Genomic DNA, 18,881 nt, shown 5'->3' with positions numbered 1-18,881 from the left:
TAACCAGTGGTGCCTGGTCAAATTCCGCAGAAGTGTATTTGCGAAGGATGCACATTATCGGCACTTCAGTCTTCATGTCAATCTTTGCGTGAAGGGAAACGAGTATGTGCGCGAGGAAATCCATACATGTAGAATGGAATAATTTTATTTTCCATACAAAAAAAAAAAAAAAAAAAAAAAAAAAAATGGATATCAAGAGGACACATTCGTAAACTCGTGGCAGCATTACGTAATACACGTATATATTATACCGCATGGCCGTGTGATGAACTTTCTATTTTAAGGTTCGTAGGGTGACACATAAAATGGACAAAAAGGAAAAAATGATTTTAAAGAGGACACCCTAAAAACGTTAATTCCTTTTTTTTTTACACACCTTTCATGGCAGCTAGATTTTGCAAAGGGAAAAAATTTTTGTCTGCTTTTTTCGTTGAAGAATGGAATATTATTTAACACCTGCCTTGTTCAGGTAAATTTTGCTTCTGTTTGTTTTTTTTGCTTTTTTTTTCCTTTTTTTGCTTTTTTTTGCATTTTTGCTTTTTTTTTTTGCCTTTTTTTTACTTTTCCCCCCAATTTAATATACATTACTTACGCCCTTTTGGCTACCAAAAGGGCTTTACAAAATGAGCGCGAGGGGAAAGTGTCCGCTACACAGGACACGAAAAATGCAATAAAAAAGAGAGAAGGAGGCTCACACGAATGTGCGTAAAAAATTAACATACGTTGATGTGTACGCTCGTATGTGCGTATATTGATTTGTACATATGCTGGTGAGTGCCCCCCTGCGTATGTACATTTTTGTCGTGGCGAAGGAAAGGCTCTGTGTCGCCCTTTTCACATCACCTCCGTTTATAGCAGAGCACTCTCACGGATTTGCAAAAATTAAATGAAAATTTTTCAAATGCGATGTACGGTGGTTAGGAGGCGTAACGGAAAAGGGTAGACATGAGCACGAAATGATGCTTTGTATTTTTTTTTCTCCTCTTTGTTGGAGTTTTTTTTTTTTTTTTTTTTTTTTTTTTTTTTTTTTTTTTTTTGCTTATGTACCATAATGACAGTTACATTCCAACATAGAACATGATTTCCCTGCATATAACAAAGCTGCATATTGCAGAAAGTCGCATGCTTCCTGGTCCCTAACTGCATTCGTGACAACATATGTGCCAACACGTTTGCTTTCCTTGTAGGGGTTGTTTTACCTACATTTTTTGCTTCCCATTCATTTGTCCTATTTTTCTCTTAACGTTGTGAGGGGAAAAAAAAAATATATGTAATCAATGCTGCATGTGAACCACGTCACTCATTTGGGTTACGATGTATACATAAGCAGGAGTACATAAGCCAGCGTGCGTAACATATACATACACTTTTCTACAAGCATATGTTCTCCCCCCCCCATTTTCACACGCAACCCGGCAGTGGACTGAATGGACCCAGTTAAAAAGGGGAACTGTCACCATAGGCACACAAAATTCATCTCATAGAGCAATTATTTCAGCGTGACCTCGGATTTGGAAGTGCTCCCCGTAGACGAGTACATTTATGGTGCGTCCTGTCATGTGTATGTTTTCTGCTCACTGCGTGGCGTGTATATTATGCGTATTGTGAGAGCATATGGGTACCATATGAGCAGCACATGCACGGTACATACGTGTATAGTACTCATACCGCCACTGCAGCCTGTGTATTCTCAAACCCCGCTAACCGCTGATCTGGTAAGCGCTATCCGCTATAAACACTTAAGTGAAGAACTGCACAATCAGAACATTTTCATTTTTGCATGGACGTAAGCAGAAAAAATATATATATACTTTTTACAAAAGAGGAAGAACGTAGCAACGTTAGGTGGACGACAAAAAAAATAAACATTTTTAACATGAACATTTTTTCTGCGCAAGTGGAAGCAAGCTAAAAGTAAAAGAATTAAAAAAAAAAAAAAAAAAAAAAAAAAAAGAAAATGTAAAAAAATTAATCGCGAAGTTATTTTTTATTTACAAAAAAAAAAAAAAAATGAGCAAAAAAAAAAATTAACTTATACATATATTTTATACTACATATATCGAACCGAACGCGCCATTTGCGGTTTTTGTGACCATTCTTAGCAAAGGAAAAACGAATTCCCTTCCCTTGCATACCAAAGAAGAGTGATTGTTTTTGTACAGTTGCGAATACATATATGTAAAAATACATGTATACGTGAACGTATGCATTTTGTACGTATTGGCTTTTTTTGTACTCACATAGATCGTATTTTGCGTTTGCTAATTTTAAGCTAATAGAGAAAAAAATAAAAAAACCGTCCTCATCGAAAATAGCCAAGTAGAGTATATTCTCTATACTTTTATTCTGCTCCTAAAAACGTGAATGTGAATCTTATTTTTTTTTTTTTTTTTTTTTTTGACTACAAAATTTTGAACATTTAGTAAATGACATAAAAAGGAAAATTTTAAAATGAGTTCAAATTGTTCACAGGAGAATGAGGTAGGGTAGCCTTCCTTCGCATTGCTTGTCAATTTTATGTGAAGCTTCTGGCGAATATGTTTATGCCAGTGCGTTGTTTCTATATGTAGAAAGGAAGAAGTGATTTAGTATGCGTGTTATCTCCTCTGTGTTACTCCCCCCCCTCCTTTTTTTTTTTTTTTTTTTCTATCTCTTCTTGTTTCTTTGCCCAACTTGTGAGACTGACTTTTGCGGTCTAACTAGAGTGAACAGTTGTACACTATTTTTTCTTCTTTTTTTTTTTTTTTTTTCTCCTGCAGGAAGAAGCAAATATAATAGACGGGAGGTTCCAAGGTTTGCTAAAATTAAAAGCGCGAAATGGCGCCGTGAGCAGCGGAGCGGCTAGCAGCCATTTGAGTAGCAACGTGGGTGGCATATTTAACGGTAGCCTTGGCTACAACGAGGATGGCACCTCCAGTAACACCTACATCGGCAACGGAGCCCCCTACAACAATGCCTCCAGTAGCAACTACTATGTTGGCGCAAACAGAAGCACACCAGAAAATGAAGAGACACACGGAGGAGGGGATTTGTCGAACATAAAATTTTGCCAAAATGGCCAGTACAAGAGATACCATGATTTTTACAATAATAAAAACTCCTTCCAACATTATTTGAAAAAATTAAAAGCGTGTAGAATAGACGCAGATGAACTTCGAAATATTTTGGAAAAGAGACTCACCTTAGATCGTGAAAACCAAATGCTTAAGTCAATACAAGATGATGATAAAAAAGGCTTTGGAAGTGAAACCAATTCCTCCTCGTCCAACCATGAAGGCTTACACCTGTACAGGAAACTCAATTTTTTGAACAAAAATAATAGAAGCAAATCAAAGAATAAAAACAGAAAGAGAAAAAGAATTAATTCAAAAATTGACAAAAAATTTATTATTAAATGCCGAACTTGTAAGTACGTCAACCCCAATGGTTTCAAGATGGGGGATTACTACACATGCCAGAATTGTGGGTACAACGACTTTTCCGTGTTGCGGTCCAGTTCTCCCAACAACGGGGAGTAGCGTAGGTGGAGGCCCACGCAAGGGAGAGGAGGGCTGAGTACATGTACGTTGGTATGTATTTATGCGTGTATATATTTATGCATGTATTTATGCATGTATTTATGCATGTATTTATGTATTTATATATTTATGCACACCTGCCTGTTCATCAAGGTAACGCGGTAACATAGCGCCCCGCGCATACGTGCTTTTATGTGTTTGCCCCCCCCCCCTTAGCAGTAGTATTGATTCCTTATGTATAACTTAAATTTTGATGCATAATTTATTATCACATAATTATTACGTAGCTTCCTTTCATTCGTCCCTTATCACTCTTTTTTCTTTCTTCTTTTTCTTTGGCACATATGTATTAATCTGCAATGTATTTATCTGCATATGACATAATTTAAATTTCCACATTCTTATGTTTATACGTAAATATTCGTATGTAAAACTTTGTAAAAAATGAGGATACCCCAGTGGAAAACTCAGTGCGGAAAACTATTCGTGGCCTGTTTTGTCAGCATATACGCACAAATCCACGTGTGGTTATAATGTGTACACGTATGTATGAATAGCTATATGTATATCCACCCATGCACAATACACACAAAATGTGCATGAATATATGTACACCTGCTTAAACTAATTTTCCAAAAAAACAAAACACGCAATTTTGCGTTATTTTTATTTTTTGAATTGGCATCCCCATAATATGTTCGCGCATGACCTGGACAAAAGAACGCGGGCGTGCAGCTGTAACTGCCCCCCCTTGTTTGGCGGCAAGTATGAGAGCGTAAACGCGTAGACGTACTATTCGTTGTTGGAGAAAGCGCCTTCGAACACACCGCATGTTAACATGCAGCATGTAACATGTAATATGTAATATGTAATATGTAGCATGCAATATGTAACGCCTTTCAATCAGTAATCATCTCTCCTTGTAAAGGCGTCCAAACGGAATTAGGACACAAGAGGAGAATTTTGTTGCGGCTCTTCCGTTTAATCATAATGCTACTCATAAGGAATGACTACTTAGTTTTTGCGGCGTCTTCAAAGGACAAATATATGTGCCGAAATAGGTAACCACTCTTTTCGACGTGGAGAAGCCATTTTAAAGTTCGTGCAGGGATGCAGTTGTGGCAAACAAAACGCATACGCGGAAGAGACATACAGATACAATTGCCCCCCACCCCCTTTTTTTACTGAAATGTAACGTGTGGAATGTACATAACGCTTAGGCAATTTTTTAAAAAATATATTTTTACAAAAAAAAAAAAAAAAAAAAAAAAAAAAAAAACATAACTGTACAATTAACACTGTGTAAAAAATGAGGGAGTTTATTTTTTAATTTTCATGAGAAATTGTCGCGAATTTAGTTGATGAACGGGGTATTTGTTTGCTTTTTTCTCCACATTTGGCCACTCCAATTTTTTTTTTTTTTTTTTTTTCCCCTCTTTCTTTTCTTTCCTTTTCCATCTCAATAATTTTTTCCCAGTCTGCGTTTCCACTTTGACAAAGCAAATTTGCGAAAGATAAAAACTTCAAGATGGGCCAAAACGCTCAGGAGGAAAAATAATGCAAGCTAAAGGAGAGGAGGGCCTCCCATTTTGACGCATTTCTTTTTAGATAGCAACTGATGCGTAAAGGGGAAAAAAGGAGAAGCAGAATGTTCAGTCTTTTAACAGTTTATGCTTGTGCGGATGATTGCATTCGTGCAGGACAGCTGTGATGTGTCCCGCTTGACGACTGTCTTGAGTAGGGTATACCACCGTGAAGCAGATATTACTACTTGTCGCGCACTGCGCTTGTGTCGGTACAGGCAGAATGGGCGGCCACGGAGGATTAAACATCCTTCCGCAGAAGAAGTGGAACGTTTACAGGAAGGATAGGCAGTTTAAAGTGAATTATGACGAAAACAAACTTATAAAGGAAGAAGAAAAAAAAGTGAGAAAAAAAAATGAGCAGGCATTTGAAAACACCATCAGTCAGTTGAAGCGGAACGCGCATCAGGGTACAACGCACCAAAGCAATGCCTTCCAAAACAACAGCCAAAGTGAGCAGAACAATCAGTGTCAACACATTAACCTATTTGCAGAAGAGGAAAAAGAAATAAATGAACGGAACAAAAAACATGAAGAATTTTTAATCAAAAAAGGACACTACATTTACAATGATAAAAATTTTAATGGAGAAAATTGTATCTATGACAAAACAAGTAATGCAAAAATTGTTTCAGATTTTGACAAAATTAAGTTAAGTCAAAATCAGTGGTATTTGAGGAGACAGAGCAGCATTTTTTTGAACAGGAGTGAGCCGAAGGAGCTAAAGGTAGGGAATAGGGATGATGATCCTTCTTGTGACGAGGTCCACCAGAGAGAAACTGATCATCTGCGGAGAAGCGACTCGTCAGAAAGTAATACACATCGGCATGGGAAAAAGTATAAACATCGAAGTAGCAAAAGGAACAAGGAAAAGGAGGAGAAGAAAAAGAAGTATGACCATATCAAGAAACTTATAAAATATAAGAAAGACAAGGAAAAAAAGGAAAGGAAAAAAAAACGCAAAAAGTGACTGCCCTCTGGTTAGTAGACCCAAAGTGTTCTCTGTAAATATGAATATATGGAGGAAAGAGGTGTGAAAAACACAGTTCACCAATTTAATGATATAAAGGGGGGATTCTCCTATATTGCCATAATGCATGGCAATCCCTTGAAGGGTACCAGCGTATGTAGGAAAATTTGAGAAATTGGAGTCGCAGGGCAGGAAGGCAAAAGGGAGCAACGGAAATAATTGCCAAGATGCCATTGAAAGGATTAAAATGTGTACATCTACACGAACAATTATGCGCACTTATGGAAGGGAGTTTTTTTATTTTTGTGCCTGCCAGTAGGCAACGTTGTATGAGATTCCAAGACACACCACGTTTTATGAAGTACCACCACCATTCCGATGTGGGGTGTTCATATCCCAAATGGGGAAACAGAACTGTTTGAAGTTCACATGTTTGATACTGATATAAATCAACGGAGTTTTTTTTTTTTTTTTTTTTTTTTTTTTTTTTTCGCAAAAATGATAAGTTAATTAATAATATGTCTTTAAAAGGTGTCCTTCATCGTACCGAACAGGTTAACCATTGGGCCACATGGCCCCTATGAGAATAACTTTGTATGTTTATTTAGACACTCGTGAAGGCATATCTACCTTTTCAGCTTTTATGATTACCTGTGTGGAATAACATAGATTTGTACCCCTGTCTGGGACTTTGTTGTCTTTTTTTTTTTTTTTTTTTTTATTTGCACAGTTTTGTATATTTACAAATTTGCTTCTTTCATCGAGTTTGGACAGAATGTGATAATATTATATATAAAAGGAAAAAAAAAAAAAAAAAAAAAAAAAACGAATTAAAATTTTTTTTTTTAAAAAAACTTACTAAAATTTAAAATGATCTTTTGTTCATCTGTAAATATTGCTAATAGCATACACTATACAAACAAGGTTTAAGGAAAATGAGAAAGAAATGGAAAGAGGAATGAAAGGGAAAGCGGAATGCACTAAGAGGAAGAGAAGCCATGCATAAAAATGTTACATACGTATATACATATACACACACCCTTATGGATAACCTGTAAAAATGAAAAAAATTTTAATTAACAATTTAAATGAAAATTAATGCCAAAAGTGCAACGTAGAGTAATCACCATTTTAAAAATTTTTAATGTTAATTTTGCAAATTGGACAAGTTGATTTTTTATTTATCCACTCAATTATACAGGCTTTGTGAAAATTGTGTGTGCAAGGCAAGAATATGAGAGATTCGTTGTGCTGGTAATTTTCGTAACAAATGGAACATATTTTTAAGTTGTTATTTTCGTTTTTTTTTATATCAAAGTGCACAATTAGGTAATCATTATTTTCCTTTAACTTTGCGCGCGTGCCTATTTTTTTATTTCCACTTGCATGTTGTTCTCTCGTACTGCTAGACGTATTGGTCACCCCTCGTGTGCTCCTATTTACAGTCCTATTGGTCCTTTCGTTGGTTCGAGTTAAGGTTTGTTCTCTTCTTAAATTTGCGCCAAACGGATTGTCTCTTGCTCTTGGTCGATCGCTGCTAATGGTGACCTCGTCAGTTGAGCTTGCGCTCAGGGAGCCAGGCATCGTGGAGCCATTATTAACGTTGCGGGTGTTGTTCCTCGTGATATTATTGTTATTGTTGTTATTGTTTGGGCCATTGCTGCGGTTGGTCCTGCTGGCACCGCGTGGCGGGAAAGCGTGAAAGCTGAAAAGGGGATTTAAATTTCCTTCAGTGTTCGCTCTCACAGTTGTAGTGCTAACCCTGGACGAACACGTACTCGTAGGTGGACCGAGAACGGGAGGAGCAACTCCTTGCCCACAGGGTCCTACTCCAATTGTTCCTGCCCTTCCACCCGTGCGCGGGCCGGGGGGTCTAGCTAATTCTCTTCCAACCATTATAGCCGCATTAACGGAAGGATGTGCAGCACCGACCGCGGGAAATCCCACAGGAGCACCTACAGGAAAACCAGCAGGAGGGCCAACAGGACCAATAGGCGCACCGACAGCACCTCCCATAGGAGCAGTTCTGTTATTGTTATAATTGTTATTCGTGGTAACACAATTGAAGTTATTTATGTTAATGATAGATGTACTTCCAATGTTGCTATTCCCATTGTGGATTCTTCCAGGGCCCTGGTTCGCATTTCTATTACTTATGCTATTTCTACTAGTGCTGATAAAACTGTAATTGTTCGTAACGGTGTTAACAACTTGATTCGTTCTAACATCACTCCTGATGTTTCTGTTGTGTCTATTTGCCATGAAGAGAAATGGATTGCTGGAGGGAAGGTCGGCAGGATATGCCCTTACACCATTATTAATTAAATTGTATCCCATGGTTCCATTCATAGAAGTGCTCGCATTTCTTCCATTGTTTGTGCGAGAAATGTGATTATGGGCACTGTTACTCCCTTCGTTTCGGTAATTAAACATATTAGAATTCATGCTCATGTTATTCGCTCCTTTGATACGCCTAGAATTTGCTGAGTCATTAGAAGTTCTGTACGTGTTGCTGTTTGTTACTCTTCTTAAGGGCCATATATTGTTAGAGTTATTGTCAAAATGGGAAAAACCCGAATTTTCACAAATACATGGATATCTGTCTACCAAATTGGAATATAAATAATTTATATCATTAATGCTTCCACTTTCTGTACGTACTATTTCGTTATACGGATTTTCACATGGCTGGGAGAAATATGTATGCGCTGAATCTGCTGGTATCCCTGTAAAGAAACTTTCGTCTGAAAATACATTCTGATTATGAAAAAAGGTTCTTCCATCTCTACTATTGAATTCCTGCGCACCTGATCCATTTGTGCTGTAAAAATTGCTCTGTCTTCCATGATTGATGGCTTCCTCACTGGAATTGCTATCTCGGTAACTGTTGCTTCTACTGATATTAACGTTCCCACTGTTGCTGGTGGCGCTGTTCATGTGGATAACGTTTCCATTGCTTATGTGGCTGACACTTCCGCTAGGCATCTCGGACCCGTTACCTCCATCAGTGCTATTAACAATAGTGATGCTGGTTCTGTTAAAAATGCCCCCGCTGATGGTGTTGACAATGTTGTTCCTGTCGTCGGTGCGATTATTTCCATTTCCTAAAATATCTATATCATTTTCTATTGCAGCTTTAATTTTTTTATTCACATCATCTAAACGTTGGTATATTTTCTTCAATTTTTTATCTAACACATCAACAGAATCATTATTTTTTCCATTCCTATTGTTTTCCTTCATGTCATCTATATTCGTGAGTATGGAACTCATGCTTTTATTTACAAAACTGTCTATATCTGCACTTGCACTGTTAATATTACCTCTGTTTTCCGATTTTTCTGCAGCCCTTTTTACGTTAGCCTGTATTGCGCTTATCATGGAATGTATGTCGCTAATAACACTATTAGGATGTTCCTCGCTTTTATAATTGTCTGTGTTGTTACTGGTGGTACATTTTTCAAATGATGATGCGTTCGGGTCAGGAAAAATGGCAGAAAGGGATTCTCTCATAGCAGACAAGTAATTATCAACACCAGTTCTGTTAGATTCTAATGTATTGGGTAATTTTCGCTCTTCTTCATTTCTTGTTACATTTCTGTTGACCGATAAAATTTCTTCTACTTTATTTTCCCTTGGGTTTACCATTTCTATTACATTTTGCGCACTTACATCTTTGTTGCATAAGTTATTTATGGAATTGTTATTTTTGTTATCTACCATGTTGCTCTTCTTTTCGGAAATGCAAATTAAGCTGTTATTGTTCCTTTTATTGATAATCGCTGGGTTGTTTCTAAATCGGTCAAGATTGGAATTGTAATTATAAACCATGTCGAAAATTCGATCATTCTCATCATGATGTTCATTATTATCAGTTAAAATTGTTTCAGAGTTGTTAATAAAATAATTGGTGTCATTGAAGGAACGTTTTAATGCACATCTGTTTTGCTTGTTTCTGTCTGAGTTTAAATTAGTATAGAAGCTCTTATTCCTTGTGTCGAATAGGCCATTATTGGGGTTCTTTTGCTTTTCATATGCACAATTTTTTTCATTTTTTTCATTTTTTTCATTTTTTTCTGGAGATTCTAGCGTGTGTGCATATAAATGATCCTGAAAAATGGATTTTTCCATAATATCGGCGCAAATGTTGCATAGCACGTACCTAGTTTTCTCCTCTTTATTGTAATTTCTGTCATTATTGTCTTCGTTAAGGCTGCCACCTCGACTGTTATTCCCATTAGTAGCTCTTCCATTGGGTATACTGTTCTCCTTAGTGCCGCTTTCACTTGTTGTGTTGTTCTCATTTATGCTTCTTCCAGTTGTATCACACACATCACCGCAGTTCGCAGTGTTGTAATCATCCTTCGGTTCTTCTATGGGCACAATTTGATCATCCCTAACTTCTAAATTTCCTTTTTCTTCATTTCCGTTTCCAACTGAAGAACCTGAACTTCCGCTTTTAACAACATTTGTCGAATTTGAACTTATGCATATAACTTCTTCTTTTTTCCCTTTTACTTCGGTTAAATCATAAAAATTGTTTAATTCGTTTTTTTCGTGATTCCTTTGCTCCGATGAGTGTTCCGTTTCTTGGGAAATGTCATAAAAAGCATTTTCCCTGTTTTCTACACACACATTGTCAATTTCTTCTCCAGATTTTTCTCCTTGAGTCCCTGATTTGGAATCAATGGATATTTCTACGTTATAATTTTTATGTTCTTCTAAATCATTGATCATTTTAAAAAACTGCCTTTCCGTTGCAATTTTTTTTTTTTTAAGCTCCTTTTTTTTTTTATAATTTGTTTTTTATGCGTTTTTTTTAAGTGTTTCCGACGCTCCTTTTACGTATTTTTTTAATTAAATATATTTTATTTTTTTTTCCGTCTCAAATGAGAATAACAGGAGAATGCATGTTTTATATATATTTTTATTCTTCATGTAGACTTTTCCAAAAATGCGTATGTTCCATTGGAGCATTTGAGAACTGGTTGCAAATAAAAAATATTCTGTGTAAAATTTTCCTTGTGGGTAAAAAAATTATTATGTAAAAATAATTTTCGAGAAAATTAAAATTTTCAAGTGAATGTAAAATCGAAATGTCATTCATATCCCTTCACATATAAAACTTACGGGCTTCTATATAATGAATTATAAGCATAAGAATTCGAACTGTACATATAAATACGTATTTATGTAGGCATATGCGAATATATATTTATATACATATACATGCATTACGTACAATTTTTTTCGACTTTTTTAATTTATTACATTAATTTTTTCACAAAAGTAAAATTTACGAATAAACAATTTTTTTTATTTTTTCTGTACTTAAAAACGTTTTAAAAGAATATATGGTTTCCAACAAATTCAAAAAAGAGTTGCATAAGAAATGGTACAGATGTTTTGTTCTGAATTCTTCTGCATGCTGTTTTTTACACGTTATGTATATCTATCCCTATATATAAAATAACACCTTTTAAATATGAATTTTTTTTTTTTCTATTGTATTTTTACTGGGGCGTGCATTTGTACAGATGTTTTTTTTAAAGTTGATAAAACTTTTATTCAAAAGGCATAAATACTTTTTAACATATTTCTTAAAAAGGCAAAAGTGGTACACTTGCTTATGGGGAATTTTATTTTTTTGATTTTCGCTTAATTTTTAACTCTTTTCTTTAGATATAAAAATGTACACTGGGTTCCACATACTGTATTATAGTTCATGCAAATAAAAATTATAGAGATGTCATTTCGCCGTCATTTTTTTCATATCTTCATTTGCAACCCACTTTTGGGTGCACATGTACATAATTTTTTGCATGTAATAAATCATCACACAGTCCACAATGGAATGTAATGAACTCGATGCCTTAAAATAAAGAACATTCATATTGTGTACTTATCCTTTTCTTCATTGCATTGCTATAAAAGTATTTATTTAGTGGACGGAAGGATGGAAGACCATGCGGTTGATCGAACAGTTATTGTTATTGACTCTACCTTTTTACAAGCATGTGACAGTTGTTTCTATGTATGTGGTTCCATTAAAATAGTCTTAAGTGTTTTTGCATTAATTTGAGGAAGCACATTATACGCTTACAAAAGGACAATTTCTTTTGGTCTTTTATCTTCTTCAATAAGATAGAACGAACAAACACATAAATAAAATTTACACAATACAGTATATTAAAAATATTTAAAGGACTTTTGCCTTTTTTTTTCGAATTTAAATTGAATGGCTTTCTTTGTGTCCTCTTTAAGAACAAATATTTTTTGCTGCTTGTACATGTCATTCTTTTTTTCCTATTAAAAAATACATGCTTATTTTGCAGAAATCGAAAATAACATTCGTTTTGTTCTGAAAGAGGATAAGAAGCATAATCTTCTCCTCATAAGTTAATATTTTAAAAAAAAAATTATAAAACGTAAATTAAGAAATTTTATAAAGAGCATAAATCTGTATATTATATTTTCTCCATTTTTCATGCAACATGCATAAGGACTTTTTAATAAACCACATTAATGATAAAAGCATTCTAATTAATAAATAAGATCATACTTTAAGATCTGAAGATCTACATTTTATAAATGCAATGGAGCGATGCATTAATTATTTACGCTTAAGTACTGTCCTACGTTACAACACATTTTTTGTTAATAAATAAAGGAATTCTGAAAACAAAAATTTATTTGCAAAAAATTTTTACATCATTAATGAGCTCCTTGACCTGAGACAACACATGGAACCATATTTTCGTGCGCATCTTTTTTTTTTTTTTTTTTTTTTTTGCACACCTTAAAATTTTCATTTGCATTGCCCCATGTGTAGTTTTTGCATTATTCCCGCTTAACTCTCTACATAATGGTGTTATATTTAAAAGAAAAGTGATATTTATATGGGTAATTATTTCTGTAAACGTTCTTCATAAATTACGAAAAAAGAGCGCACACTGTTACATGAAAATTGTTGTAATTAAAGAAAAAACAATAATATGTCCTGCACATTTGTAATCACATTCATGTATTCTTAAAAGAACGAACATCTATGCAAAAAATGGGTGTGAAGGGGAAATACCTTTTGGTTTTCAGTTCCTACTATCTGCATATTTTTTATGTCTACTATAACGTTTTGGAAAGAAATACAAGCATTCTTCTGCATACAACAATCTATTTAATTCTGCACATGTTCCATAATAAAAAAAAATTATCTTCAAATATCAAGCTTTTTCGTCCGCCATGGATTGTATAGCGGTAAAATTTAGCCACTTTTTTGAAAAAAAAATATTCAATTTAGACACAATGAAGGTGTGATTAATAAATGTGCTTTCATAAAACATGATGCAAAAATGAATGCAAAGGATAATTCACAGAAAATAAATTTAGACATAGAAGTTAATGCTGGGTCAACAACAAAAAAGAAAAAAAAGATTTAATTAAAGTTCACAATATTTATGGAAATCCATGATCTTTCTTAAGTTATTTTTTTGTAGCTTTCGCAAGGTTGTATATTTTTTTGTTCTTAACAAGATATGATACACTTTAACGTGAATAACACACTTGTAAACGCATTGCATTGCAATTTTATTTATTCCAACACAAAATAGAAGGTGAACATTTTGTTTTGTTCTACTATATTTTAAACGGTATTGTTACATCTTGATAAGCGATAAGCTTAAAAATATATTTTTTATGCTGTGCAAATATTTTGTTAATACTCCTCTTTATGTTGCTGTATATGACTGTAGCGTTGAGGGAGTGATTTTGTTTCCTTGTAATAATTTTTTTTTTTCACCTATAACAATGATGAAAACATTTAAGTTAAACATTTTCTATGTAGGCCTTTTCGCAATGCAACATTATATTCTAGGTCCATTTTGAGGGATGTGAAACTTTTCCTGGTCAATGTTAATGGAAATATTTTTCGAATTGTACACAGAGAATTTTCCTTGTGAAAGATTGAAAAGCATAGAGTTACGCAGTCAAATGCATAGAACATATTTTCTTTGATTAATATATAAGAAAATTATGTTTTTCTTAAACTTCTTTTACATGGATAAGTTAATATAATTTTTAGAAATTTTTTCTTAAATTGCGCAATTTGCATATTGTATTAACTCTGGACTTGACACAATAGACAAGTTCTACGCATTAAGATGTTCTGTTCATTATTGAATTTAAAGTTTTAAATGTTGTGTTTTGAACAAATTACAGCTTGTTTTCAAGGCAAGGTTGAATTTTTAATGAATAAACGTATTTATAAAAACAATATTAATATAATAAGTATAACTCAAAGATGCATACAATACTTTTATATTACTTGTCACGCTGTGTACATCGTGCGTTATATAATTTAACACATTGAAAGGAAGCGTTTTTAAGGATTAATCCTTTTTCTAAGGGCAACTGTCTCAGCTAAAGACGCCATGAAATATTAAGTCTTAGATATGTTTACTCCATTTATGATGAAAATTAAATACTAACATAAAAAGAGAAAACTTATAGCGCTCATGTTATATACAACATTACGCATTAATGCCTAAAAAAAGACATTTAATTATTCATAAATGAAAGAGATGGGGAAAAAAAGTTTGGCCTTGTTCTGACTTTTGATATTTATCTAAAATGTGTCTTAATGTAATATGTACTAAACGGGAAAAGGGCATTCATTTTTAAAATGTAAAAGAAAAGTTGGAAGAAAACCATGCATTAGTTATAGATGGACCAAAGGTTATTTTGTTTGCATAAAATGAAACATCAATATAATTTTTTTCTGTCCTTTTGTGTACTCTTTTATATAACCTTTTTACGTCTATAATTCATAAGAGCTTTATCGATTTTATAATAGGGCGCTGTTTCTATAAATTTACAAAAATTTTAAAGGTAAAAAGGCTCGTGTCTTTTATGTTAAATCCAAAGTGTGTTTATATGCCCTCAGCTGTATGATACTGCATTCAATGTCAATTTTTTGTATCTAAAGGAAAATGTAACATAAAGAATCCAACATGCATTCATTTTAAATTTATGAAGTATTCATCCCTTAAGAAAAAATTTATAAGGTATAAAAAATGCAAAAGCAGCTAATCAATTGTTCATCTATGTATAAATTATAAAATTCCTAAGATAAGGCAGTCTACAAAAGTAATAACACTGTAACTGCAGTTGTATAGTGCACCGTCTTACGTGAAAAATAGCATTAGTTGTAAACGAATATGGTGGAAATAGTAACAAAATAATCCCCGTCATGGTGTACAATAAACAATTTCACAGGTGAAAATATTCCCACAGTGCAAGGCAACAGAAGACAATTATTTTTTTACTTTACATTGATGCATTCTACAAAAAATTAAATTAAACGGTACACCGTTCCTGGTAAAAAATGTTGTATTTTGTCTTTTGGAAATTTGTCTAAGGGGTTCGAACTTCAGTTTCCACATGATTGACTGATATAAATTGTATGGGATAAAGGATAACGAGCACTTAATAAACACATTTATATGTAATGATAGTCTCGTTCGACATACACATTAAGTAAACATCTTTGAGAACAAATTATTTTTGAAAAAATAAATTTATAAGAAATATGCTTCTTAAAAATTCTGAATGTAACATAAAAATATGATGTTTTGTAGCAAAATATCAATTACATAGAAGAATTATTAACAAAGGAAAATATACAGTCAATATATTAAACATTTAGAACATGTTGGAAATTTCATCAACACAAGTATAATTTAGGTACACTTGTGAAATGTGTAAATTAATACAAAAATATAATAAATAGTACGTTCAATTAAGCAATTAAAATTAATTATTTAACATAAATTATAATTTAAAATAAACCTTAATAATATATATATAAAATAACTGATTTACTTGTGTTGTTAATTTTAATATAAAAAAATTATTAATTAATTAATTAATTAAAATTATTTAAAATAAAAAAATTAATTGTTTATTTTCTTATAATAAATTTAGAATTACGTACTTAAAATAATTATCTTCCGTATAAAAATATATATTTAATTGTAAAAATAACCATAAATAAATAATTACTAATACAAAAAATTAATTATATATGACAATAAGATTAAGCTAATATAAAATGGTTCTAAACATAAATATTAAAATTAAATTAAATTAATTAATTTAAAATATTAATATATATTAATTAAATTTAATAAATATGTTATTTTAATTTTACATATATATAAACTTAACATAAAAAAAATATATATAATTAAATAAAAAATAAATACATATAAGTAAAATAATAAAAATCAAAATAAAAAAAATGTAAATAATATATTAAATAAATTATATGTATTAATTATTTATTAAAATAAAATAATTAAATCTTAATACATATAATAAACAAAAATAGTTAAATGTTAAATAATTATTAAATATACTATAGAAAATTAATAATAATTTCATCATGAATTGTAATTAAAAGAATAATACATTTATCAATTATGTATTTTAAATTAATTAATTAAAATATAATAAAATAAATAATTGTAATAGAAGCATATATTATTTATTATATGAATTTAATTGTTCTCACTTCAATAAATATATTTAATTTATTTTAATTAATTATGTTAATATTAATATATAATACATATAATTATTTTCCCCCTTATTTTTGTTTATAATAAATATAATAAAATATATATTATTATATTTAATTATAGGAAGAAATGTATGAAATAGTATAAATAATAATGTAATAGCTTTAATTATGTATTATGTCTTTTGTTTATATATTAATATAATTTAAAAAAAATTAATATTTAAATATAATTAAATTAATTCATTTTAATAAATATATTTTATTTATTTTTTTATTATTAAATTTTAATATTAATATACTTTAATATTATTAAATAACTATTAATTAAATAAAGTTATACTAAATAAAACAAAGAATTCATTATATTCGTTTTAATTATTTATATGTATAAATATTATTTATTTTGATTTATTTAAATTTTAATTTTATTAATATATTTTATTATTAATATTGTTATTTACTTTTATTTATCATTAAATAATTATTATTTTAATTTTAAATATATTTAACTTGTAATTTAATTATTTTCAATAATACTTCAAAAACTATCTATTAATCATTTTATTTATATTAAACTAATTATAATAATTATAATTAACATATAATAGTTATTTATTGTATTATAATTAATTTAAATTAAAGTGAAATATATTTAATATAATAAATTAATAAATATATATATATTCTATAGTATTATTAATTATAAAATATAAAAAATATATATTTAAAAATATATACATGATATATTTATAATTTAATTAATCATGTGTAAGTAAATTTAATTCTTTTAATAAATTATTTAGTATTATATTTTAATTTATTTGATTAAACCATTTTAATATTTATTTATAATATTATTTTATTCAATATATATTTTTTTTAATTTTATATAATATTTATCATTACCTTTAAATATGTTTTATATTTATTAATATAAAGTATATTAAATAGTTATATTAATCCTGGTGTTTAATTTAAATATATTTATTTACCTTTATTAGTTTTAAATTTAAAGAAATATATATATTATATATTATTTTAATTTACCATATTCATTTTATTATAATATTTATATTTATTTTACTAATTTTAATAATATAAATAAATATATATATATATTTTTTTTCTATTTATCTATTATTTAGTTTTTAATTTATTTATTTTAATTATTTTATTTTACTATATTTAATTTTTATTTTAAAATTATATTTAAAGTAATATAAACTTTTTATTATTATTATACTTATATTTTATTTAATTTAATATTAATATATATAATAGTATATATAATAATTTAAATTTTTGTTTATGTTATCGTACATTTCTACTTACATTTTTATTATTTATTATTTATAGTGTAAAATTCTTAAATAAATATATTAGAATTACCTTCAATTTTTATAATTACCCTTTATATTATTTCTAATGAATTTTATTGTTTTATTATTATTACACAACTGCTCATTTATTTTTAACATTAAATATATATATTAATAAGGGTATTATTAATGTTGTAAAAATGATATTTACTCAAGTCTTTTTTAATTATAACTTTATTAACAGAATGAAATAATGTACAGTTTACTGCAGATTGATATGTATGTCATAAGCGCATCAAATTGAAAATACATGGAGAAAATTATTATTTCAAAAAAAATTATGATGAAATTTTTTTCACTATGAAAAATTTAATGTGTAAGGACCACACACTTCAGTTAATTGGATATTAACCATATGTTATCATTATATTATCCCTGTTTTAATAAACTTCTTTAAAAAGGAAAATGCGCAGAATTGACAATTTTATGTATTATATCACCTTTCTTATAATATAAGACCCTTTTTTGTTGCCGTTTTAATATTACATATATGCTTCCTCAGGAAGCTATAACTTTCTGGGTCAAAAATTACTTTATTATTATGCATGAAATGCTCACACACTTTTGCAGAGAAGACGTACCTATCTGTATTTAATTAAAGGGAAAAGTTTCTGAAAAAAAATTATACGAAGGAAGAGTTTTATATCTGCTCTATGAAATTAACCTTAATGTTCCTTTTATGCTTAACAAAATGTAGACATGTATTTTAGTTCCAAGTTTGATTAATGAGTCTTTATATGTCCCTATGAAATATTATAATGTTACAATACATATCTTTTCTTTCTCATAATGTCCTATTAGCTGAGAACTAGTAAGTTTTAGAATGGTTGCAGTATTAATGGAGAAGAGATTCAA

General features: G+C 30.4%; 3 protein-coding genes across 3 annotated transcripts; 2 read left to right on the top strand and 1 right to left on the bottom strand.

Annotated features, from left to right (window-relative positions):
* Positions 1 to 2,451: 2,451 nt before the first annotated feature.
* Positions 2,452 to 3,518, top strand: PKNH_0827600 (conserved Plasmodium protein, unknown function; the record flags this gene model as incomplete). The annotated part of the gene is made up of 2 exons (XM_002258865.1): positions 2,452 to 2,481; positions 2,760 to 3,518. The coding sequence occupies 2 exons, from the start codon at positions 2,452 to 2,454 to the stop codon at positions 3,516 to 3,518; spliced, it is 789 nt and encodes a 262-aa protein (XP_002258901.1).
* A 1,806-nt stretch (positions 3,519 to 5,324) lies between these two features.
* On the top strand, positions 5,325 to 6,071 carry PKNH_0827500 (conserved protein, unknown function; the record flags this gene model as incomplete). Its single annotated transcript, XM_002258864.1, has 1 exon — positions 5,325 to 6,071. One exon carries the CDS (start codon positions 5,325 to 5,327, stop codon positions 6,069 to 6,071), a length of 747 nt encoding a protein of 248 aa, XP_002258900.1.
* Positions 6,072 to 7,202: 1,131 nt separating this feature from the next.
* On the bottom strand, positions 7,203 to 10,808 carry PKNH_0827400 (RING finger protein RNF1, putative; the record flags this gene model as incomplete). The annotated part of the gene is made up of 1 exon (XM_002258863.1): positions 7,203 to 10,808. The coding sequence occupies one exon, from the start codon at positions 10,806 to 10,808 to the stop codon at positions 7,203 to 7,205; it is 3,606 nt and encodes a 1,201-aa protein (XP_002258899.1).
* Between the last annotated feature and the right edge of the window lie 8,073 nt (positions 10,809 to 18,881).

Source organism: Plasmodium knowlesi (assembly GCF_000006355.2).
Source record: "Plasmodium knowlesi strain H genome assembly, chromosome: 8".
Classification (NCBI taxonomy): Eukaryota; Apicomplexa; class Aconoidasida; order Haemosporida; family Plasmodiidae; genus Plasmodium; species Plasmodium knowlesi.
The sequence above is the reverse complement of the archived record's forward strand: the minus strand, read 5'-3'. Positions and strand labels throughout refer to the sequence as shown.